The sequence below is a fragment of the Lathyrus oleraceus genome, chromosome 6 (genome assembly GCF_024323335.1).
Source record: "Lathyrus oleraceus cultivar Zhongwan6 chromosome 6, CAAS_Psat_ZW6_1.0, whole genome shotgun sequence".
Taxonomy (NCBI): Eukaryota; Viridiplantae; Streptophyta; class Magnoliopsida; order Fabales; family Fabaceae; genus Lathyrus; species Lathyrus oleraceus.
In genome coordinates this window covers 374884730-374910811 of record NC_066584.1, presented here as the reverse complement: position 1 = coordinate 374910811, position 26082 = coordinate 374884730, and the positions used below count along the sequence as shown (strand labels likewise).

The window sequence follows — 26082 nt, the reverse complement described above, 5'->3', positions numbered from 1 at the left end:
AATAGCCCGTAATGAAAATTTGAAAATAAAATATTTCCCTAGTTCCTTAACAAAAAACGCGTTTACTTGGTTTACATCTTTGCCTGCAAACTCAGTATACACGTGGACCCAATTAGAAAGGCTGTTCCATGAACAATTCTACATGGGACAAACAAAAATAAGTCTGGAAGAATTAGCCAGTGTTAAGAGAAAACACTCCGAACCAATAGATGATTATTTAAATAGGTTCAGATTGCTAAAGGCTAGATGTTTCACCCCGGTGCCAGAACATGAGTTGGTCGAAATGGCCGCAGGGGGACTAGATTATTCTATAAGGAAGAAACTAGATACCCAGTATCTGAGGGATATGGCACAATTAGCAGATAGAGTGAGACAGGTCGAAAGGTTAAGGGACGAAAAATTCAGGGCAAATAAGAATAAAAAAGAGAGGGTAACCTACGTAGGGGTTCGCCAAGATGATGAGTACGACGAAAACGAACCAAGTAACTTCGACGAACAAGAGATTGACCTAGCAGAACTAAAGCAAGGCCCACCTTATTCGTGCAAAGTACTAACTCCGTCGAACGGAAACCCAGTCGAAACTAACGATAAGTTCCCCAAAAGGACTTATACGTTCGACATCACCAAATGTGACGAAATCTTCGATCTGTTGGTTAAAGATGGTCAATTAATAAAACCTCCAGGCGCTAAAGAACCGCCTATGGAACAACAGAAAAAGAGAGGTTTTTGTAAATACCATAATTTTTTGGGCCATAAGACGTCTCGTTGTTTCCTTTTCAGGGATCTCATTCAAAATGCTATCCGTGACGGAAGGCTGAAGTTTGGTGACAAACCAAAACAACAGATGAAGATCGATTCGAATCCTATGCAGGCAGTCGAAGCCCACTACGCTGAACCATCCATCGTGAACATGGTGGAGGCCGAAGTTGCTCCTGATGGCAATTTGGAAATGGTGGAGGCCCCTGGAAGTTTCGACGCAAATGTCAACATGGTCGAGATTGCTGAGGATCTTGCAAGCCAGAAAATAATGGAAACTACTGAAGGTTTCGACAAGAAGGACGGTGACAATGTTGTCGAGAATGTGGAGTTTCGACAAGAGGAGAATTGGGACCGCTTGGGACAGCCAAGTGGGAAGTATGACTATCTTGTGAAGTACAATGCGCCGGTAAGCTCTCAGATCGACATCAACACAATCCAACCAAGCGGTTGGGGAGATGCTTCTTCAGACAACAATGAAGAAACAGTCGACGCAATTGAGCATTCCCTTAATACGAAAGAGAAGGTTACTGAAGACCTCATTATTGAAAACAAGGCTGCTGAAGGCCTTGATTCTGACCAAACGAAGAAAGGTGATATCGCCAACTGCGTCAACACTATGGGGCCTCTCAGTAAAGAAGTCACAAAAATCAAAGCGGAAGCCGCTAACGGTCCTTCGAAGCCCGTGATCAGTGGGATTTTGCGTAGGACAATGGAAGACCCCAGAAGAAATTGGAACAAATGTTGTTGCAAACATGGTCCCAGGACCATATCTTGGTGCTGCTGCCCAGAGAAAGAGTTCGACCAAACACCAAAAGGCGTCGAAGGCGAAGAAGAGAGACTCATTAGAAAGATGAACGAATTAAGCATCGCCGACGAACGAAATGTTGGGGTAAATATGGTGGAAATATCTCAGAAGGACCATGCCGAAGAGGGCGAAGATCGTCGTCGGAAAGAGTACCAAAGGCTGGCATATCCTAGAGAGGAGGAAAACTTAATGGAATTCATCAAGAGGTGCCAAAGGATGAAAACCGAAGTGATGTTGTGCCCACGCTGCAGTGCAGTCTTCGACAAGAAGGCAGCAACCAACCTGGAAGCGGTGGATAAGACCAAGAGGAAAGAGAATTGGGGAACAGTGAGATATGACCCAAGGAGAAGTGATCACCACCAGTGGAGGCACGGAGAGAGACGCCAGAACACCTATAAACCATCTGACAAAGCAACGGACGACAAATGGGTTCAACCCATTAGAGACGCCCAGGGGCAGAAGAAATGGGGAAAGTTTGAGGTTCAGAGAGGCGCGTCGATGGAGGGCAAGAAGGAAATGGAAAAACACAAGCCAAGACCATACCCTTCAGAGAATTACAAAGGCAAAAACCCCATGTCCAGATCCCAATGGAGGAGGTTCCAGAGGCAAAAGAGAGCAGAAATAGAGGTGACAAAGAAGAACGTGAATGGAAAAGACGAAGCAGAATCTAGCAACAATCGTCAGACAAGGAGCAGAAAAGAGACTCCCCCCCAGATAAATCCTAGCAGAGTTGTCGAATCAGTGGCGTCGAAGGCGAAGATGCAGGAAGATGACGAAGTAACTGACAGTTTCAACTCTGACTCAGAATCATCCTTCAACGTGATCTGCAACGTGGTCTCTATTCTCCCCAGAGACTATGATAGAGTCATGGAGGTCGAAGATGAAGAAGACGAGATGGAAGAGGAAACAATGGCACACAAGCCCGTCTGTTACTACGTGATGAATAACGGGTGCGTCGAAGAGCAGAACGCTTTCTTCGAAAGACCAGACGACTCCATGAAAGCGCATTTGAAACCTTTGTTTATAAAAGGGAAAGTGGAAAATGTCGGTGTGAATAAGATACTGGTGGATGGGGGAGCGGCAGTGAATTTGATGCCCCATTACCTGCTGAAGAAGATTGGAAAAGACGATTCAGACGCGAAACCTCACAACATGGTGCTGTCGAATTATGAAGGGAAGATAGGAACAACTATGGGAGTCATCCAAGTGAACTTAACTGTGGGAACCATAACAAGGCCTACAATGTTCATAGTCATCGCTTCAAAGGCCAACTACAACTTACTGCTTGGTAGGGAGTGGATTCACGGCATAGGAGTTGTACCCTCTTCAATGCATCAGCGAATAGCCATATGGAGGCCATATGGGATCGTCGAAAACATTGAGGCTGACCAAAGCTACTTCATGACAGAGGTAAACAGTGTCAACAGCCAAAGCTTCGACAAGAACCTGGCTCACATACCTCCTTGCAGCCCAGCAGAATTCGACTTGAAGACGACAGACAATGCCTATTGCTCCATGTACCTGCATCCTACACATGGTTTCCAGTGGGATAAAGAAGTAATTGGCGAAACTTACATATGGGGAACCACTCATATAGCGCCGACGGGATGGGGAAGCGAATTTGACGATGACGAGTGAACAATCAGCAATCGAAAAGATTACGGCTTACATAGCCGAAAACAAACTCAAAGAGGCCCTCGAGGCTGAAGTAAAATATATGGCTGTCAAAGCCAACCAAGAAAACTCCAAAAAACAATGTCCCCAAGAAGACGTTGCGGAAGATCACGATAACAACCAAATGGGCGGATGGCAACACCAAAAGCTTGACGCCATTTATGACGACGAACCTCTAGGGTTCGAAAAAGATCCAGTGTCAACTAACGAGAAGATGGTGGCGCAGGACCCATTAGAAGAAATAAACTTAGGAGTGGGGGCAGAGAATAGACCAACCTACATAAGTGCAAAAATGGACCCCCAGTTCAAGGTCGAGATAGTCGAGTTGCTGAAAGAGTTCAAAGACTGTTTCGTATGGGATTATGACGAGATGCCTGGTCTTGACAGAAGTTTGGTCGAAATGCAGTTGCCGATAATGGAAGAAAAGAAGCCAGTAAAGCAGACTCCGAGACGCTTCGCACCAGAAATCCTGTCGAAAATAAAAGAAGAGGTCGAAAGACTTCTAAAATGCAAGTTCATCCGCACAATCAGGTATGTCGAATGGATTGCAAATATTGTTCCAGTAATTAAGAAAAATGGCAAACTTAGGGTATGCATTGATTTTCGAGACTTAAACTCGGCTAACCCAAAGGATGAATATCCTATGCCAGTGGCAGAAATGCTCATAGATTCTGCAGCCGGCCATGAGTACTTAAGTATGTTAGACGGATACTCTGGCTATAACTAAATTTTTATCGCTGAAGAAGATGTTCCTAAAACGGCTTTCCGTTGTCCTGGAGCAATAGGAACGTACGAATGGGTAGTAATGCCTTTTGGTTTAAAGAACGCTGGAGCGACTTACCAACGTGCCATGAATTCCATCTTTCATGACTTTATCGAAACTTTCATGCAAGTGTATATTGACGACATTGTGATTAAGTCTGTTTCAAGGAAAAGTCATATAGATCATCTTCGACAATCCTTTGAAAGGATGAGGAAGTTTGGTTTGAAAATGAACCCACTTAAATGTGCTTTTGGTGTGCAGGCGGGTGATTTCTTAGGCTTTGTGGTCCACAAGAAGGGGATCGAAATAAACGAAAATAAAGCCAAGGCCATAATGGAAGCGAAAGCGCCATCAACCAAAAAGGGGTTGCAGTCTCTGCTAGGGAAAATCAACTTTCTCAGAAGGTTCATCTCCAACCTCAGTGGGAAGACACAAGCTTTCTCTCCTCTACTTCGACTAAAGAAGGAAGACTTCACATGGGGGCAAGAACAACAAGCGGCTTTCGACAAAATCAAGGAGTACCTGGCTAGTCCCCCAATCCTGATGTCTCCTTGCAGAAAAAGAAATATGAGATTGTACATTTCGGCGTCAGACAAAACATTAGGAAGTATGTTGTGTCAAGAAGACGAGAATGGCGTCGAAAGAGCCATTTATTATCTCAGTAGAGTCCTGAATGATGCCGAAACTAGATATAGCATTATAGAAAAGCTATGCCTATGTGTATATTTCTCTTGTATGAAATTGAAGCATTATATAAAACCTGTCGATGTATATATTTCTTCCCATTTCGACGTAATAAAGTATATGTTATCTAAATCTATTTTACATAGTCGAATTGGAAAGTGGGCTTTAGCGTTAACAGAATACTCCTTGAAATATCTGCCTTTAAAAGCGGTGAAAGGACAAGTGGTCGCTGATTTCATAGCCGACCATTCTATAAACGAAGATGTGGAGTATGTCGAATTAGAACCTTGGAAATTGTATTTCGACGGTTCCAGTCATAAAAAAGGAACGGGAGTGGGGATGTTGATTATTTCTCCTGACAGAATTCCAACAAAATTCAAGTACAAAGTTGAAAGTCTGTGTTCAAACAATGAAGCAAAATATGAAGCTTTGATCGCTGGACTTGAAATCTTGTTGAAATTGGGGGCAACGAGAGTCGAAATAATGGGTGATTCCGAACTGGTGATAAAGCAGTTGACGAAAGAGTATAAGTGCGTGAAAGAAAATTTAATCATGTACTTTGTAATAGCCAATAGACTTCTCAAGGAGTTCAACAATGTCGTCTTCAGGCACATTCCCAGGTTGGAGAATCAAGAAGCGAACGATCTTGCTCAACTAGCATCCGGATACAAAGTGTCGAAGGAAAAGTTAGAAGAAGCCATTGAAGTCAGAGGAAGAGTCGTATCCACCAAGTTGTCCCCATCAGATCTGGAGTCAATAAGATTAGGATACGGTGACGAAGAAAACTTTGAGATATTCAACATAGATGATTCAGGAATTACAGACTGGAGAAAGCCTATCAAGAATTATCTACAAGACCCAAATCAGAAAGCAGAAAGAAGGATAAAATACAGAGCTTTGAGTTATGTACTTTTGGGAAATGAATTGTTCAAAAAGACTGCAGAAGGAGTCTTGTTGAAATGCTTGAGTGAAGACGAAGCCTACATAGCCTTTTCGAATGTACACAGTGGAGCGTGTGGCGCACACCAAGCAGGTCACAAAATGAAGTGGCTATTATTTCGACAAGGAATGTATTGGCCAACAATGCTGAAAGACTATGTCGAATTCGCAAAAGGTTGTCAGGAATGTCAAGTACATGCAGGCATACCCCATGTCCCTGCAAGTGAGTTGCACTCAATTATAAAACCTTGGCCATTCAGAGGATGGGCTTTGGACTTAATTGGGGAAATTCGACCAGCCTCCTCAAAAGGACAAAGGTACATTTTGGTCGGGATAGACTATTTCACAAAATGGACTGAAGCTATACCATTGGCGAATGTGGATCAAGAAGCAGTCATAGACTTTATCCAAAAATACATAATTTACAGATTTGGGATACTTGAGACAATAACAACAGATCAAGGATCTGTGTTCACTGGTAAAAACATGCAGAAATTTGCACAAGAAACAGGTTTTAAGCTCCTTACTTCGACACCTTACTACGCTCAAGCCAATGGGCAAGTTGAAGCAGCCAACAAGGTAATGATAAACTTGATTAAGAAGCATGTGGGGAAAAAACCTAGAAATTGGCATAAGCCTTTGGATCAAGCCTTGTGGGCTTGTCGAACGTTCCCCAAAGAGGCAACGAATTCGACTCCATTCAAGTTGACTTACGGACATGATGCAGTTTTGCCAGTCGAAATATATTTGCAGTCGGTTAGAGTGCAAAGGCATCATGAAATCCCATCAGATACATATTGGAGTATGATGATGGACGAACTAGTTGATTTAGACGAGGAAAGGCTGCGCGCGCTAGACCTAATAAGAAGACAAAAGGAGAGAGTCGAAAGATTTTACAATAAGAAAGTAAGATTCAAGACCTTCTTAATAGGTGACCTTGTGTGGAAAGTAATCCTTCCTATGGATAGAAAGGATAAATTAATGGGAAAGTGGTCTCCTAAATGGGAAGGACCTTTCCAGGTTTTGAAAACATTTTCAAACGGCGCGTACGAAATAGAAGAAATAGAGAAGGATAAGAGAATCCTAAGAATAAATGGCAAGTATTTGAAAAAGTATAAGCCTATATTACAGGAAGTAAAAGTAGTAACAGAATAAGTGCAAACATAATTGTGATAAGATGGGCCAAATAAAAATGGCATTCAAAAGTTATTACAAAGAAAGCCTCAAAGGGCTGAGAGTTGCTAAATAAATTCGACTACAAATTAAAATTGGCAAAAGTATCCTTCAAAGTGGCGAATTTCTGCCTCTGAAACTGGAGTCGATGATCACAAAGACTCTTGTGAGTAGAGAGAGTCTCAATCTCCTGACTAAGTTGCTGGGCTTTTTCTGCATGTCGAATACCCACCCTCAATTCTTCGTCAATCTCGCTCTGCTTGGGTTGCTGTATGGATGCCTTACGTTTCTCCTCTTGAGAGATCTTTTCTTGAAGTGCTGCTATCTGTTTTTTCCATTTTTGGATATTGTCATCACAAGCAGCAACTTCTTTGACATAAGTTTCAGAAAGCTTTTGCAATTTTGAAACCTTGTCAGTCGAAGTCGAAACGGCATCCCATTCAGCAGTTTGAGTTTCAGACTTGGAGGAGATCTGATTGGTGAGATCTCTTTGACGATGGAGATCTGCAGTGGCCAAGTCAATGAGAGTCATCAGCTCCATCACAAAACTTCCAATCTCAGCAGAAGCTTCCAGGACATTCACTTGCTTCAAAATTTTCTTAAGATCAATATGAGCAAGGGAATTCTCTTCCAAGACTTTAAATAAATCGACATCAAGGATTTTCGTTTTAATTTTGGTCAAGATGTTTCCAAGTGATGGTGCTTCAGAAGTTGCCCCAGAAGTGGTCGAACTACTCTGCGAAGAATCCTGGAAATTAAAACGGGTGCTAAGCATGGCTTTCAGATACTCCAAAGGTCTTTGCACTTTGAGATTTTCAAGCTCCTCGCGAGAGAAGCTGGTCGAACCAGTTGATTTGCCACTCCCTTGGGTCCGGTCAGGAGCAGGTGGAGTGTTTCGCACCGAAGTATGCTCAGCCTCTGTTTGTTTCGACTGGTTGTCCCCATCTCTGGCAGCTCCATCTTCAGGATCATCTTCGACCACAACCTCCATGTCAATGTCATCACCCTGAGGTGCAACATTTAATCCTGGATGAGGAGGAGATTCATCTTCAGAAGCTTCACCCACTGTAGTGTCGAATTCTGCTACGGTTTGCATGTCATGGTCACTTGTGGGGATATCTTCCTCTGGGGCTGTTTCCTCCAGAATTTTCTCAGGCGTTCTTTCGACAGCCACTTGTTCCTAAAAATAAATTCTAAGATTTAGAAGAAAAGATGTAGGAAAGGTGGACATATGCTGTCGAAATAAAAAATTACCTCAGGAATTTCAGTATTAAAGTTGGATTTCCCACTCCCCGTGTCTTTCGACTGAGGCTTAGCAGGAGGAGTACTGGCAGAATCCTTCCTAATTGGGTTAACGATGGATCTTTCGGAAGAGACCTTCGTGAGTTTCTTCTTCTTCTGAGGGGGAGGGATTAACTCTGGAGATTCGTCACCAGACTCTTCATTAGGGACTTTATCCTCGCCTCTCTCCTCTTCACTCTTTTTCTTTTGGATTGTTGGGGGTTTTCGACTTACCTAGTCATGCAGGCCAAAGCCAGTTAGTTTTGAAAAAGGGAAGAGGAATAATAAGAAGAGAAAAAGTTGTGTACCTTTGTCGAAGGCTTCTTAGCAGTACTGGGCGACGCTTCGACAGCAGCTTTCTTAGCAGGGATCTTCACGGCTAAGGAAAGAAAGAAGATTAAAAAATAAGTGTAAGAGATACATGATAATAGTTTAGAATAACAAAAGAAAAAAAATCGTGTTTTTTTGTGAACACCTTTAAGAATGGGATCCTCCACGCGAACGTGTTCTATTCCAATATGAAGGTGTCCTGGGTATTCGCCCAGATGATACTTAGTCGGAACCACACGCTCAGCAGGTTTTTTGTACTGTTGACGGAGAATTTTCATAAAGTCCCCACAAACAAACCAATTTGGAAATGGAGGGCTAAATGCCACCCCAAATTCAGCGGTTGGCAAAGGAGGGAATTTTGGTGGATGACAGCTGAAAGCCAGGTCATAACGCGCCTCTGGTCAAAGGTTTGAAGGCAATGACAGTTTTTCAAACTTCTCCGTCAGTTTGCGTTTCAATTCTACTGCTGCTTCGTGTATGGTTCGACTAAGATCATCAGGTCTATACGCAGTTTCGAAATACTTTTGAAATTTTTGTATTTCCCTAATGTGTCTTTGAATACCTTTTTTGGTCCGATCCTGCACAAAAGCGAAAGCATTTGTCAAATGTGTAGTAAAGGCAGTTACGTCGAAAAATCTGTTGGAGTAGTAATCTTTCCACCATTCATCAAACTCAGGAGTGCATAAGAATGATGGTCGAAATATAACTGGTCGAATGTCGAGAGAATCATCAGCTAGTTTCTTCGACAGCTCTTTGCCTTCGTCTTCAGTATGAAGGGAGTTATAAAAGATGATGGATCCTTTCTTGGGAAATATAGGTCGAGGTTTTATCTGGATTAGGCCAAACTGTCTAGAAACAAGGTTGGGTTGATAAACTATCAAAGCAATTTGGTTTTTAGTGGTGTTACGGTAAGAAAAAAGGAGCCTAGGGGTTAAGAATGATTCCCAAACATTCAGAAATGTATTTTCATCCTTTTGCATCTCCAAAGGCAGTTGTTGGGTAAACCACTTAGGTCCGATCTTTCTATCAGCAAAAGGTGCCATGGTCGAAGTAAATTGATACCTTTTAGCAAACATCATAACATAGCTTTTAAAAGCTTGTCGAAGGCTGATTCCTTCATCAGTTGGCGTTATTAGCACTAACCTTGGCCATTCGACAGTCCTATTTTTTACTTCTTCTTCATCTATTTCTAGTGCTACAGGAAGATTGGCTTCAAATGTGGCATTGAGCCATAATTGCAAGAGCCAGAAAGGTCCTGATAAGTTGATTTTCCCTTGGGTTTTGGTGTTTTTTAAAAGATGTACGCTCTCACTCAGAGACTCATAAAGGTTCGCCAGAATCATTTCGCTCAAGCATAGTTTTGTGCCTGCATGAAGCTGATTGGCTATGGTAATGAATCTCTTAGCAACCTGGAGAGAGCGAGAACAAAACACATATTTGGATAGCCACAGTGTTAGAAAAGCTATGTGTTCGACATCTGAAACTTCAGTAGTACTCTTATCGTGATAATAGGACATGAATAAGGAGTAGGGTGCAAGGCTAGTCTCGAAAGCAATGGTATCTTCATTTAAGACAGTAGGGTCGAAATCTATACCATTGGGATGAAGACCAACAATGGCTGCTGCGTCGAAAAGGGTAGGCGTAACCATCCCACAAGGGAGGTGAAAGGTGTTGTAAGTACTATCCCAGAAGTAGAGAGAAGTTAAAAGCATATTTGGACAAATATTGGGTCTTACTCTCGACAACTGGATAAGGTCGAAAAGGCCTACCTCTTTCCAAAAAGCCCCTTTAACTTTTTCGATTTTATCTAACCAAGATACGTAGTCAGAAGGGTCTTTCGACCATGGGCAAGTTCTAAATATCCTGGGATAGTTCAAATAGGCTAAGTCCAACTCTCCACTATCCGTCGAACTCGATTAGTCTTTTTGTTCTACAACTTTCTCTTTAGGCTGAGGTTTTCTTCCAGCGCCTATGGGTTTTTGTGTGAAAGTAAGATGGGAAAAATTCTTTTAAGCGATCTGGTTTTATCTCTAAATTTGGAAGGGGACCTAACATAGCATGACAGTTCCCAGAAATAAGAACAGGGATTAGTACCTGAGATTTATAGATGCATTCTTTTTCTTTCTCATTTGGAGGTTCTGGAACATACTGTTGGTTTCCAATCGTCATTGGTCCTTTTAAATCATGCACAGGAGAGAAAGCTGAGTCTTGTTTCTTCTTGGAATGTTTGCTGCTTGAAGGTTTTTGAGGCGCCATTGCTAGGAAGAACTTAAGAAGATTTCTCAGAAAAATGTGAAAAGCTTGAGAAATGGGTATGAAGAAAGGAAATCTGAAGCGGAAAAGGGTTTAAAGGAAAGGTTTATGGGTATTTATAGGAAGAAGATGTTGAAACGTTTTAGGATGGTAATGATGTTAGTGGGACACGTGGCCATTTCTGATGGAAATGATAAAGAGGTGGAAGTTGAAAAGAGACCATGATGTGAGGAAATGATGGTAGTAGGCTGTGAACGTGGGCTAGACGTGACATTGTGAAGAAAGTGTAATGATGGATCTGCATTGGAAATTGAGATTATCAGACTTGGATTTAATAAAGATTAAATGACATGGCATCAAAACATTGGTTGCCAACAAATGATTGTTTCTCCAGAAAACACAGTCGAAACGTCTTTGCTGGGGGGCAATTTGTATACATGCGTTTTCGACGCCATGGGATTTGGTGTACAAAATGTTTCTTCCGACAAATAACGACATGGGATAAACATTCGGCTAATAAGTATGGTTCGACACTTCGACAAAATGGAGGTTTCGACATTTCGACAAAATATCTGCAGCTAGACACCTTTGACATACATGGAGAACATTGTAGTATATCGACAATTCGACAAAAAGCCTGAAGGAAGACGTCATTTCGACTTAAAGTACAAATTCAAATTCAAAAGAGTTGTGACGTTTGACAGAAGACGCGTGGAAGCATCTGGTGAAAGGAAGAAAGCCATGTGTCACAGTTTTAGGATTTGGTCGTTAGTAACAGTTATGTTATTTGTATATAAATAGAGTAGTTGTTATCGGAAAAAGTGTGTGAAAAATTACTTGTACAGAATTCCTGAAAACACTCAAAGTACCCGTGTGAGAGAAAAGAGTCATATTTGGAACATGTATGTGTAACGAACACCAATTTCTTTCAAAGTTATATTTCATAGAAAACAAAGTTCTTAATATTTTCCCTTTACGCTTTCCAGTTTGTTACCTTTCTACGCTTTATTTTCGACACTTTACATTTCGTCAGTTTATTTTCTGCCATTTTACCTTATTTCGTCAAATTTACATCTCTTTAAACGCTTTAATCAACATTTCTTCGACATAAAACATTTAGAGAACCAAAATGAAAGATACAAAAGTCGTTCTAAACATCTTCAAAGACCATCTAGATCTGCACATGTCCTAGGATTTGTGTGGTTGATCCTGCAAGTAACCCAATTCTACAAGTTTTGGTAAACTAGAGGTTGTTCACCAAAATTCACAGCGAACACATGGCCAACCTTTTTCTTTATTCAGAGTCATACCTACATCTATCAAGTCAAAAGTATTCACATCATACCTACAAGGATCCTTGGCCTTTTCTTTTGGGGGTCTGATCACCATTTCTTTTAACTGCTTGGTGAGAGAGGCCATGTTGATTATCATCAACTTCTCTTAGTATTCCCCTTTTGGTCGCACTTCATAGCTTTATGTATTCTTTGTGATCCTAAAAATTCGGTTCATATTTTTGCTTTCTCGTCATAAAAATTGTGATACTTCAACTCAAGGTGTACTAGGGAAGCCATCACATCCATCATTGTCGTAAAAGGCCTGCCTAAGTTGCAGTTATGGGCACTTTTGTAGGAAATTTCTAGGAATTGTAGGTCGACCCTCCTAGTGTCTCTCCTTTTTCTCAGGATAACCGTCAACTCAGTATACCCCATGGGGTGAGTTACCGTTTCGTTAAAGTTTTTCAAAAATCTCTATATGTACATAATGTTGTAAGAGTTCCCCATCAATGAAGATCATGTATATGTTAAAGTTGGTCATGGTTTTCCTTATCATCAATGGGGAATATCCTTTGGGATTCAACCTACCTTTTCTCTATCCTAGAATTCGAGGATAAGCCTTTTCGGCTTCCCGTCAGGAGTTATTTCTCACTCCTTGTTGAATGCCATTAACTCGGTGATCCTCCTCTCCAAATTCCCATTGAAAGGTTTTTTCTCTCTAGGGAGGTCTTAAGTAATGGAAGTGATATATTGCCATTTCCATTTCCGATCTTCCTCTTCCTCGTTGCTACTATCTTTCTTTCCCTTGGCTCTACTCACAACCTCGACAATTTTCTTGGGGAATGTTTTCTTCGATGATATGACCATTTCTTCCTTGGCAACTCATCATGGCCCTTATGATTTCTCTTTCGGCCCTGACCGTCTCTTCGACCTTCTTTCTGAATATACCCAGTAAATCTTCCTTTTTTTTCCAGTTCTTCAGATGCAACCTTTAGGTGGATACATTCATTAGTATTTTGGTTTTGATTATTGTGGAAACGAAAATATCTTGACTTACTTGTCCTAGTTGAATCTCTCACAAGATATAGGTTCTCGATCCCGACTTCTTTGAATTTAGTATTTTTTGTATGCTCGCCAGATTTTCTCTATGGATGTGTTTTGAAATGAGAGTATGCAAAAATCTGGCTCAGGGCCCTCGTTCTCCATTGTCTCTACGAAGATTGCTGTCTTTTTTTAGCACTCAGTCGTATCCGTGGTTTCTCGCTCCATGGTTCTTCTCTTTAGTTAAGAGGACTTCCTCATATTTGATATAGGGTTGAGCCCTACCCAGTAGGTCACTTAAGTTGTAAGCTCCTTCCAGTCCTAATTTTTCTCGGAACATGCAAGTTGACCTTATCCCCTTTTGAATATTCAACATTTTAATCTATCATCTATACCTCATACTTCCACAACTACCTTGTTAAACCGATCTATGTAGTCTCGTAGGGTCTCTTTCTTCTTTTGTGTGATCCTGTTGAGTACGACCATAGTAGCAAGTTGTCTCTTTCAAGGGGTAAACTGAGCAGTAAACAAGTAACTTAGTTTCTTCCTTGAATTTATATTCCTGTCTGGGAGGGATTTAAACTAGGTCATAAAAGCTCTCTTGAGGGTTAATGCGAAGAATTTTCATTTCACAACTCCTTGGGTGTGGTAATAATCCAATATGTTGTCAAAATATTCTATGTGTTCATCTGAATCCCTAAAATTGTCGTAATATTCTAGGTTTAGGGGTTTCTCAAGGGACCTCAGAATCTTGATGTCAAGAATGTGTATGGAGATTACATTCCTCTTTCGCTCAGAGACTGGTGTATTTGTACTGTGTCTTTCTCCTCTCTGAGAGTGACATGTTAGCAAGCTATGAGGACGTCAAACCTCTAGTGGAGTACAGATGCCACTTCTCACTCTAGAGTAGTGTGGAGGAGTCTGATTTCCTTTGTTTCAGTTACGATGTAGCGATCTCAGGATTGTTTTGTGCGGTGAAGTTGCGTTTATTGGAGTGAATTGCGGCATGAGTCATTAGTTGTTGCATGAAGCTGACTCGTGCATGCTACTTGTTTTCGGAGGAGTGCACTACAAATTATCTTCAATCCAGAGTATCATGTCCTCCAAGGCTTAAGAGCTTTATTGTTGTAATAAGTTATATACATTGTTCGGCAGATCAGCAACTCCTTGCATGCCTATGTTAGGTTGCAGTTGCTTAATATTTAGGAGCATCTCTAGTCCAGATATTAATAGTTGTGAAAGAGGTTGCTTTGAAGGATGGCCTTGGAAAAGCTGATGCAGAGGTTGGAAAAACGAAAGGGCTTAGAAAGTTCATCGGTCAGCTCTCGAAGGAACAAAATTTTATTCTGCGGGAACAGATGAAGAGGTCACTAGAACAGGATTATCTTCTACTAGAGGAAGGGGTGAAGCCTTGTTAGCTTCAACAATTGGAGTTACGACGTAACATTGAGTGGCGAATATTGTTATCTTTGATGTCACCAAGGCTTTGTGAGTTCGATATTTGATCCGTTTGAGAAAGAGATCAGTGATCTGAATCTTCACCGAATAGACTGTGTTTTTTCGTGGAAAAATGGTAGGAATCAGTAGTTTATATCCAAAGATGGCGTCATTGTTCCGTATAGGAACCAAAGATAGGTGATTAAGTGATGGAATAAAACTCAGACGCGATGAGTCAATCTTCTGATGTGGTGGATCAGACTTCCAGTGTAATGGAGAATGAATGAATCTGCAATGTTAACACTACAATGTCCAAGTCAATAAATGAAAGATGAATAGTTTAAAGTGAGAATGGATTGAATACTTTAAATAGTATAAAGTGATCTTTAAATAGTATGGAGAGTTAAAATCATTTGCATGTAGTCACTATCTTGTACAAATTGACCTTCGATTAAACTCAATTGTGAGAAATATGATGGAGAACGTGATTGGCGAAAATTCATATGTTGTATGTGTCTTCTTCTTCAACAATTCTTATTGAATCTTCTTCTTGGATCGTTAGAACAATAAACTTTATGTGCTGGCCACTAAAAAGATTGCACATTTTCTTGTGATTAGACCGCTAAATTACAATGGTGGTGGTGGCGGCATGTTCCTTGCAATTAGGCCTCACAAAAAAACTGTAATGATGCAGAATATTAAATCTATGTCAACATAGTACCATGCTCAAGGTTCGAGTTTAGAGGAAATTGAGTCAAATATAAAAGGTACGGGTCATGAGTGACCAAATTTAATTCGTAACTCAAGACATTCAGGTCTCATCCAAGGTAGGACAAAGAATCTATATTGGTCAAGAAGCTAATCTCATCCGAAACTTAGTAATTAATTTTAATGCAAAGATCAAAAGATGAAGTTAATGTGAGTATATACTTAAATGAATCAAGTGGCATGTTCTTTTGCGTCTATATCTTTATTTTTTGATAATGTCCTTTTCGTCTTTTAATTTAATTATTATTTTATTATAACGTTATTTGCGTCTTTCTTTGGTATTCAAGAGGTGTAATTATTATATTATAATAATAGAGTAATATTTGTAAAAACAGTAAAAATATAGAGTATATTGATGATTTCATGAACGACGTAAAGGAATATATGTTGCTGATAAAATGATCAATATATTCTAAAAATTTATTTCTGGTTTATGTTTATGCGACTGTGAGTGAAGGAAACTACGACGTGGTCGGCAAAAGTGTGAGCATTAACATCTGCAGTTGTCGAAGTCGTTGTCAAAGTTGTTTTGAAATCGTGAACAAAGATGTTCTGTAAAGCAATAAATAAATGAAAATATTTATGAATAAAAACAAATAAAAATACTTCCAAGCATCATACAATCAAACAGAACATTTAACATACATAAATAATCAAAATTTTCAATTTCATCTTCCATTGTTAGGTAAAGCAAGTAACAAACAACATCGAACATGAATTCAAATTACCATTATAAATTAGAAACTTGGATTCAAACTAAGATTTTAAATGAGATTCAAAAAATTTAACTAAGACTTTAAATAAAAAATATGATTTAAATTTTGTTGTATTTGAGATTCATTGTTCCTTTTTTTGATATTTAATGACCGAAGGTTCAAAACAACTCTCAATAGTAACTGTTTTCTGATAAAATTACTTAAATCAATTACTTCATATGCTGCATTATCACATGTTTTATTGTTTGAAAGATTGTATAAATTAATCGAATCTGTGACCCTAATCTGTGACCCTCAACCTATATAAATAAATTTTATATTTTTACTGGATTGATAAAAAAAATAAAATAATATAATATTATCAATATTTGTGTAGCTACCATAAAATATTATTATTGCAATTCTAAAAAGTGGATTAGTGGTGCGCGTGAATGCATCATGGTTATTATAAGCTTGTCTGCATGAGTGCATGTCTTTATATAAATGAATGTGTGAGTACCATTGAAAGAAAGTATAATAATTTACTATGGTGCAACGGCTATAGCAGTACAAATGGATGAGTCTTGTCCACTTGCCATATCCTTGACAAAGTATTTCAATACTGAATGAGAAAATGGATGAGTCTTGTCCACTTGCCATTTCCTTGACAGTATTTCAATACTGAATGAGAAAAAGAAGTGTAATAAAAATAAAGAAAGGAAAAGAGCTTAACTAAAATATATTTTATTTAAAAGATGGCTTTTTAGTTTCTTAGTTTTTTACATATACAATAAATACTATGTTAATATGGGGAGAGAGGAAAATAAAAATTACTTTACCGTGGTCTATTGATTGAGTGGGAGAGAGAGGAAATAAAAAAAAAATTCAAGAAAAGAATAATTAATATGGTAGTTTATATCGAAGAAAGTGGTGTATTAATGACCCCGGTTAGAAAAACTCATATCAATTTTACCATTGACAAAATTTTAGCTAAAATGTTCCAACGAAATATTTAGTAGAAATAATGAAATTTTCCGATACAAATCACAAAATCTGATAGTGTAAGCAAAAAGTCAGGTATTTATAGCGATTTTTTAAAAAAATAATCATTGTATGGAAAAAATTTTCGTTTTTAAAAAAAATACTATGTTGTCCTGGATTTTTTCACAAAACATTAAAAAATCTATTAGGTAAAATCATCATCTTCCTTTCACCCAGACCCACTACATCCTCAACACCCGCATGAACTACCTTATCATCTGGATCTCTGCTTCATCCATCAGTTGCTCTAGATCACCTACCTCAGAAACTGCGGGGTGCGCGAAACAGTTCGGTCGCTATCCGTCTCCTGTGAGAACCGATCTGAGTTACTCTTCCCACCCGGATATGCGAGTCCCCAACGTCATCTCCTATCGGACGAGCCCTCACAGCAGCAGTTGCAGCTCTATCATGTTGCCTATTGTTTACCGTGAAAATTGGTAAGCAACCGCTGATCTTCCAAATTACTAAATTTGGTTACTTCCAGGATCGATCAGATTGATCCTAGGACATGTGCTAATTATTTGTTAAAGTGAATTCTAATGAACATAAATACTTTGACAGTGTTTATAATAATAGTGATTCGTGAAGATACTAAAAAAAAGGAAACTAACAACATAAAGTAAAGAGAATGTTGAAAAACGAAGATAAATGGAAACAAAGATGAATTTTAAATAAAGAGATATTTCTGGAATAAAAGATGAATTGAATTACTTCAAAGTAAATGACAATGGTGTAAATCAAACGTACATTTCTCAATTTATTGTTTCTTTGCACATGGATACTTGATAAATTTTACAGATTTTGTACACACTTTGAACACCCCCGACCCTAGCACTAAGACCTTTTATTTATACTAATCAAAATAATTGCTTCTAACAGCCTTTCTATCATATCGAGACAAGTGGCTCTTTACATGGATGCAATTATCCATTATGCTTCACGTGTATCTTCAGCAATTCAGATAAGAACAAAAATTCTCTCCTTTATTTGAATTTGAATCTCTCGTAGAAAACGTCTTCAAACACTAAAAATATTTCTAAGCCCCTGCAGCATCTTGACTCTCTCATCAAGGCATCTTCGACTAGAACTTCCAATATCTGATCTAGTCGAAACATATCCACGGGGAACTCCATTTCTTAATTATAATATGGGCGTCGAAATTAGGAGCTAACAAATTGCCCTCCAAAAATGTCATTTTCGACACATAGAAGAAAAAGGCATTTTCTAAGAACATGCTTCAACGCCTTGGACCATTCTTGCATGTCACTAAATGTCCCAATATTACAAAAAACTTTTCAATTTCTCCCAGTTGTCTTGCGATGTCATAATCATCATTACCTTCTTCCTAACAACATCTTTTCAGCCCACACCCAAATCTTTTTAATCATCACATTTCCTAGATCCTAGGAGATCATAGGTTTAGGCATTAATTACCACATCTTCAACGTACAATCCAGGAAAGACACGTGTCCCGCTAACTTGTCAACTATCAATGTTGATTTGAACCGTTTTTCCTTCCAAAAACGCTTATAAAAGACACAACTCATACCAATTTCATTTTTTACGCTTTCTGAAATCTCAAACCCTCTAATTTTCATCTTCTCAAACAACCTTCAAGGAAACCCAAATCTTCTCCTTTCCTTCAAAACTTAACAACAATGGCAACCTCAAGCAAAACCTCCAAGGACATAAGTAAAGCTACCAAGATGTTTGTCAAATCAAAAACTCTCGAGAAGATTTCAGAACTACCTTCTTTCGTTACATTACCTGGTCCAATAATGTTTCTTATTTTCGTTGTATTATTTCTACCTTATGTATTTTATGAAAACAACGCGTTTAGTTGAATTTTATTTTATTATTAAGTGTTATGTCGTGTTATGTCCTTTTATTAGATATTAGATGATGTGTTTCATCGAATTTGAATGGTATAAATGAGTATTATTGTATTGAGTTGTATTACATTTTTTTAAATAGACAAAAATAATCATAAAAAATATTTTTTTATATGAAACACAACCCACGAATTCAACGCATAAATGAACGGGTCGGTTTTGACAATAAAATTGCGGATTGGATTAAAGTTTGAACGGATTAGATAACGGGTTAAGGTAAACCCGATTTAATCCAACCCGTGCAAACCATGATTTTTTCCACTAAAAGAGAATCATATTTAATGATTGAAATTCTAACTATTAACTTAATAGACAAAAATAATCTACATTTTTAAGATTATATTCAAATCTAAATTTCTGGTTAAACGGAAAGAAGCTAAGTTTCTATCATATTTTATCCCATCCCAGTATTCCTGAGTGGATGAGAGAGCATAATTGATTAAGAGAATGACACAGACAAAGTTTTAGTCACCTAAATTAATTCAAAGTAAGCAATTTTAATTCAAAGATTCTTTGATCCTCACGGTACGCAGCTGCAGTATATAACTAGAATATTTTTCTTCCAATAGGACAGATTAAAGCTCCAACATTAACATAAATTATAGGACATATAGATTTGCCATTACGGAAAACACCACAAATAATTCAAAAAGTCACTTTACAGTAGTTTTTCCATAACGTAAATTAACATATATATAAACAAAACCATGCTTAAAATTATCTCATGATATTGTCCCCACAAGACATGAACACTCATGATGCAGAGTTTAGAAAAATGGGTTATTTCATTTTATTTCTTGTATGCTTAATAATTGTAACCCTTATAGTTACAATTGCCTCTTATCTATGCACTCTACCAACTTTTTCACCTCAACCTCCACACCCTACTATTGCACGTGAAACAAACAACCACAATACAATAACTGTAGTAGTGGAACCAGCTGATCAAAATACTGCAAATTTGTGTAGAAGCTATGATCAAATTAGTACTCTTCCGCGTTTATCCGAAGTTAAATTGTGTAACAGCAATAATATTAATTCGGTTAGTAGTTGTTGCTGTTCCATATGTTTGATGGATTATACAGAAGCTGATTTGTTGAGAATGCTTCCTGGTTGTGGACATTTCTTTCATGTGGCTTGTGTTGATCCTTGGTTGAGAATGAATTTGACTTGTCCGGTTTGTAGGAAGATATACCGATCTGTATAATCCAGACCAATGTCTTTCTGTGATATGTACATCAATAATAATTATATATGTATTTGCAGTTATCGTGCCAAATTTGGTACTCGGTTGACCAAATGTGTGATCAGCTGATTAGTTGTTTGTTTGTTTGACTCATCGTTTGTTTAGTTGATAAGATGATTTATAGAATAAATTGCACTTGTGAGAATAATTTGTTTTGAAGTCTGTTTTGGTAGCATCCTTATATCCAAAGTATGATGAAATCCCTAAGAGTGTATTTGGAAAAAAGGCAAGTGTTACAGAATAAGTCATAGGGGTTTATCAGGTAACCATTAAGAGCATAAAAAATTTGGTGATAACTTGCACAACAAGAAAGCTTTCACAGAAAAATATCAAAACATCCCCATTACATAAGATAACAAGTAAATGCGAATCACACTTTAAGTTAATCAAACCCAAAATTAACCCTGCCAAGTCCCTAAATAGAATCAAGCTCTAATACATTATCCAAAATTCTAGGAATGTACCAAACATAACACAAACCAAGAATGCCATATCAAAATCATATTTCACCCCATGACTTGAAGATGGTGAAGCAGGACCTTCTAAAGGTGTAGGAGACGGTACATCTATAGACGCTGAAGGGTTAATCATTGCACCACTTGGTTGAGGAGCATAACCATTTGGTAATGATCGCGGAGATATCTTTGGAGGTGATGCTGATGGTGTTGGTGTAATTTGTAAGGAAATTCGATGGACATCAATCATAATCTTTTGGCCTAAAGTACAATAATTTGAGACACTACATATGAAGTAGTAGACATCTATCTCCTTTAATGGGAAATTTATAGGGCTTGTATTGAATACCTTCAGAGGTTCAAGTGCTGTGCAATGCTCATACTCAGATTTTGATACTTGAATTAGGTTGTAGAATTTTGTATCAAAGTTGAATTCTGTGTTAACAATAACATCACAAAAATATATAATGAAAATGTTCTTAGCTAGCATAATATACATATATCAAAGCAAGAACTTAAGAATCGAAATATTCATTGATTAGGCCGTTACCTAGAGAGTCTCCTTCTCTAATGAAATGGGAATCTGTCCAACAAGTGTAGTATGTTGGATATGGTGGAATAATCCAACCTGCTGAATCCCCCACTATGAATTGAGTAACACAACATTGATAGAGGAATGTTAAAAACAACGATGAAAGTAAGAGAACAAAAGGGTATTTTTGAGGCTGCAACATTTTGATATTTGGAGAAGAGATAGATGAAAGATAGCTATGAAGAGATAGGTTTGAAATGTAGAAGTGGAAGTGATGTAACCATGTATTTAAGATGAAATGAGATTATTAATAGTTATTGATGATTCTAACGTTACAGAATACATAGAGATAAGACTAAATAGTGAGAAAAAATCATCAAAGTAAAAATGTATTATAGGCACAGAATCTGATATTAAAACAACTATAGACTTTAGCCAAGAAACAGTGCAAACATCCAATGAAATAAGTGCTTATAGCACTTACCAAAAAAACTCTATCAATGTAATCACAAAACACAAGTTTGAACAAACAACATTCTCCATCATCTAGCCACAATAAGCACACACAACCAATCCATTCTCATTACACTCCAAACACTCATTAACCTCTTCCTTAGCAAAAATCCTATGGCTACCATTACACTTAAAGCACATCACAAACCTTAAACCACCACAAGCATCACAAGGACCATTTGACCAATCCAATGGAACCCCTTCAAGAATTTTCTTCAACTTCCCTTGTTCATGCAAACTCATAACTTCTTCAGCTGCACCTATATATCTCCCCTTAATAAAAAGCCTCGGAGGCACAATTTTCTCACCCAAAATGCTCCATAACTCCTCCTTAAACTCTCTATGCATTGATACATCTCTTTCAAGATACAAAACCTTGAAACTTTGCAATAAGAAACGAATTTTGTTGCAGTCTTCATAAGTCTTTCTGATTCCTCTAAGCGATGTTGTGTAGAAAATCACAGTTCCATCACCACCTGGTGGACATTTCTCTTCAAACAACAACAAAGGATCAACTTCAACTTCATCATCTTCAACAAATTTTACTTTCTGTAAAGACTCTTCTTCAACTCTAGCCCTTCTCTGCTCCTCTGTCATTCTACAATGCTCCTTCACCGCTTCCTCGAACGCAGCGAGTAGCTTCGGATCAAACAAGCTACCAGAGTTCAAATCCGGTCTCCGGAACGACAAATCATCACTCTCCGAAAAAGAAAACTTCCTTTTCCTATCAGAATTACCTCTCGGCAACAGTGGTGGTTTCTTATCTCTCAAAACCTCACTCTGTTTCGACTCTGTTCCTTTGTAACAGACATTCTCTTTGTTATCTTCGCAACCATCATCATCCAATTCCTCCATTTCTTCATCTTCTTCAAGACCTTTCATGAGCTCTGACACATCAACGATCTCCGGTTCTCCTTCCTTCAAATTCTCGCAATTCTGCACAGTTTTCTTACCCTCGTTTTCTCCAGAAACAAACGGATTCGATATGTTGAAAGATGAAATCTTTGGGAGAAAATCTACATACCCATCACTGGATTTCACCTGAAGAATTCGATCTGGCTTTAGATATCCAATCTGTTTGATTGATTTCAGCTTCTTCAGCAATTTTCCTTTCACTCCCTTCATTTTTGTGAGATTTTTCAACGGAATTTTCTGTAAAATTAAAAAAAAAATGAGTTTTTGTAAATTAGGGTTGAAGAATGTGAAACCAGTGAGTGTTGTTTTGTGTTCTAGAATGCGGAGAAAATGATGAGTGATAGAAAAGAGTTCTAACGGCTATAAAAATATCGAGCGCATTTTTTATTCAAAGCGTTAGAAAAAAAACCCAATGAAATATTGCCACGTGTTCAGAGATGAATAAACAGTTTATTCAGTTCAATATAATAAAGATATAAAATTGTCGAAATTTTGTTTTTTTTTACCAAAAATTACTCGGAGCTGACTAATGAAGTAACCCACTGTTCATTTTTATTGAAAGTTTATTATATTGCATAGGTAATTTAATTAAGACGCATTATTTAAGAATTTTCAATAAAGAAATTATTATTTAAAAAAGTTAAATTCTTTAATTTCTATTTTTTCCAAAAAAGAATTGTTGACTTAATTTAATTTTCAATATATTGAATGAATAAATGAATTTATTCTTTTAAGTTTTTAAAAATGTCCTTATAATATTAGTTACTATTTATTTTTTATTAAATAATAAATTTGAATATATATATATATATAATATATATATATATATATATATATATATATATATATATATATATATATATATATATATATATATAATATATATAGATATATATATATATATATATTATATATATAGATATTAATATATATATATAATATATCTATATATATATATATATACACCCATACATATATACATACATATATATATATATATTATATATATATATATTATATATATATATATATATATATATATATATACATATATACATACATATACATACATATACATATTTATATATATATTATATATATATATATATATATATATAATATATATATATTTTTCATATCTATAAAAGTTATTTTTTGTCTTTATTATTTTGAAATTTTATTTGTATTAATATTTATCTATGTATAAAATAATTAATTTTGTAATCCTTAAAATAAATATTAAAATAATATTATAAAGATCAATTTAAATTGTTTGCACGAAAAATAATTAGTGTAAATTAAAATCTACAAACATATGATTTTAGGATTTATCGAAGGTTCCTCAATTAAGTGAAGGTCGACAAAGACAAACAAAGTCAAATATGAATTAATTGAATTTTTCAAGTGGAGTCGAGAGGAAGTCCAGTCGTCTCCCATGTAAGAATGTTTTCCTAAGTGGGCTCGTCTCTAAGGGGATGATTCTTCAAGGGGGTAACTCCCTTCTTGTAGGGACGTATTTTCGTCTTACTTTTCGCGTACTCATGGAGAGGTTGCTGCTACCATGTCGACATCAGACATGTCCTTTGTCCAAATCTCTACAAAAGGGGGAAGATGAAGCTTGTTTATAAGGTCACTCACAACATATATCGAGATGCATTTTTGTTCTCCCTTGTCGATGCTGATAGAGGAGACGTCCTGGCTTCTAAAAATCCCTCCAAGGAAGTGGAAATGTGTAACTATAGAGCATAAGTACTATGCTCTTCAAAAGGATCTAGATGAGCTGCAAAAGAAGGCCGAGCTTGTTGATTATCTACGAGAGGAGGCGAGGACCTATGATGTAACACCCTAAACCCGAACATTATATTTTATACAGACGCATGCGGAAAATATGAAGATAAAAAAGATAGGGTGTCACACATATCTCTCAATATTCAATGTTCAATTAAAAATGCGAATTAACTTCGAAACAACATAACATTATTATTCAAGTAAGCAACTTAGAAAACAACCTCATTCACAGTATAAAGTATTTAATGAAATAACTCAGAAAGCAAAATAAGGTATTCCCTATCCAGTGTTACACTATTAGAGCGATACCACGGAAAATCAAACAGTCAATAAGGTACGACAAATAAAATAGGAAAATAAAACAGCGGGTAAGCCAACTATGTCATTCTCCAAAATAAGTAATATCTAACGCTCCTCAATCTCTACCTGAGTATTTGCATAGTGTCCATACAAAACAACTTGGAAACAGAAACGAGTGAGAAATATGTTACATATATAAACGGTGCATAAAATAACAAGGCTAGTTTTAATCATCATAATTCATCAATCACAATCATAAACTTAATATAACAACAACAACAAATGCAAGTATGTATACAATGTTCATCTCTTCCACTCCAATGCATATGATACCAATCTCTAGGATATTCAGAGGTATGTTTCTGACGTATCCCACTCTTCACTAGACCGGAGTCCTACTTGTCACTGGACTGAAGTCCTACTCGTCACTAGACCAAAGTCCTACCTATCTTCGATATACATGATGCATGAATGCTATAATTAATATGAAAACCAACATCCACAATCCTCCAATTCCAATCCTCGTCACTAGACATAAGTCCTACACGTTACTGGCTCTTTCAAACCTTAACACATCATCAACATCAAATAATTATTGTTATTTTATGGCCATGTCATTGGTTCCATCATACCTAATTATCTCAACATCAATAATTCCTCTTCATGAGGTATTCATCAATTAACTAGATTATAACAACTCAAACACTTTTATCATCGCCACAAGTCAGAAAATACATCATGAGGTATTCATCAATCAACATCAAACAATAGCACACAAGTCAGAAAATTAGGAATTACTCGAATAACTGAGTCGAACGCCTCACTACAGCCATTTTACACATTTTATGGTCAGACCTTCTCAGGCATGACAGTCGTCACCTTCTAGGGACTGTCACCTGTCAATCGCTAATGGTTTAGGGTCGTACATTAATTCTGGAGAGTTGATGATTGAACTGTCACTCGGCTGACGCCTGTCATCGCTGACGACTTGGCATCTTCTTCCCCAATGCAGTGACGGTTGGCCCATCGCATTGGTGACGCCCATCACCGCCATGGAGAATGTAACAGCCCAAACTGCTTTCAGGATTATCGACTAACCCCACAAACCAACACGGGTCTTTTCGGCATGTTTTGTCCTCACTCACACACTTTCCGGGAAACTTCCCAGAAGGTCACCCATCCCAATACTACTCCAAGTCAAGCACGCTTAACTATGGAGTTCTTATCTATTGGGCTACCGAAAAGAAGATTCCCAGAAGGTCACCCATCCCAATACTACTCCAAGTCAAGCACGCTTAACTATGGAGTTCTTATCTATTGGGCTACCGAAAAGAAGATGCATCTTGTTGGTATAGGTAGTACCAATTAATCCTTATAAGCCTTCATTCAACCATGCAGTCTCATACCTGCATAGCCTCAGGATCCCTCTCATTCCGATGTGAATTCGGTTTTTCCCCTAGAAGCTGCTAGGAGTGTCTCATTGTCATGCCTCATGCATAAACAACCACTCCCTCGCCCTCGGGT

General features: G+C 37.6%; 3 protein-coding genes across 3 annotated transcripts; 1 reads left to right on the top strand and 2 right to left on the bottom strand.

Moving 5' to 3' along the window:
• Window positions 1-19554: 19554 nt before the first annotated feature.
• On the top strand, window positions 19555-20034 carry LOC127097901 (putative RING-H2 finger protein ATL71). The gene has a single exon (XM_051036384.1). The coding sequence runs from the start codon at window positions 19555-19557 to the stop codon at window positions 20014-20016; it is 462 nt and encodes a 153-aa protein (XP_050892341.1). The 3' UTR covers window positions 20017-20034.
• Window positions 20035-20403: 369 nt separating this feature from the next.
• On the bottom strand, window positions 20404-21244 carry LOC127097150 (cucumber peeling cupredoxin). The gene is made up of 2 exons (XM_051035660.1): window positions 21061-21244; window positions 20404-20945 (listed from the first exon to the last, which is right to left on the bottom strand). Exons 1-2 carry the CDS (start codon window positions 21242-21244, stop codon window positions 20488-20490), a joined length of 642 nt encoding a protein of 213 aa, XP_050891617.1. The 3' UTR covers window positions 20404-20487.
• Window positions 21245-21405: 161 nt separating this feature from the next.
• On the bottom strand, window positions 21406-22819 carry LOC127097149 (uncharacterized protein At3g28850). The gene has a single exon (XM_051035659.1). It carries the CDS (start codon window positions 22678-22680, stop codon window positions 21589-21591), a length of 1092 nt encoding a protein of 363 aa, XP_050891616.1. The 5' UTR covers window positions 22681-22819; the 3' UTR covers window positions 21406-21588.
• Between the last annotated feature and the right edge of the window lie 3263 nt (window positions 22820-26082).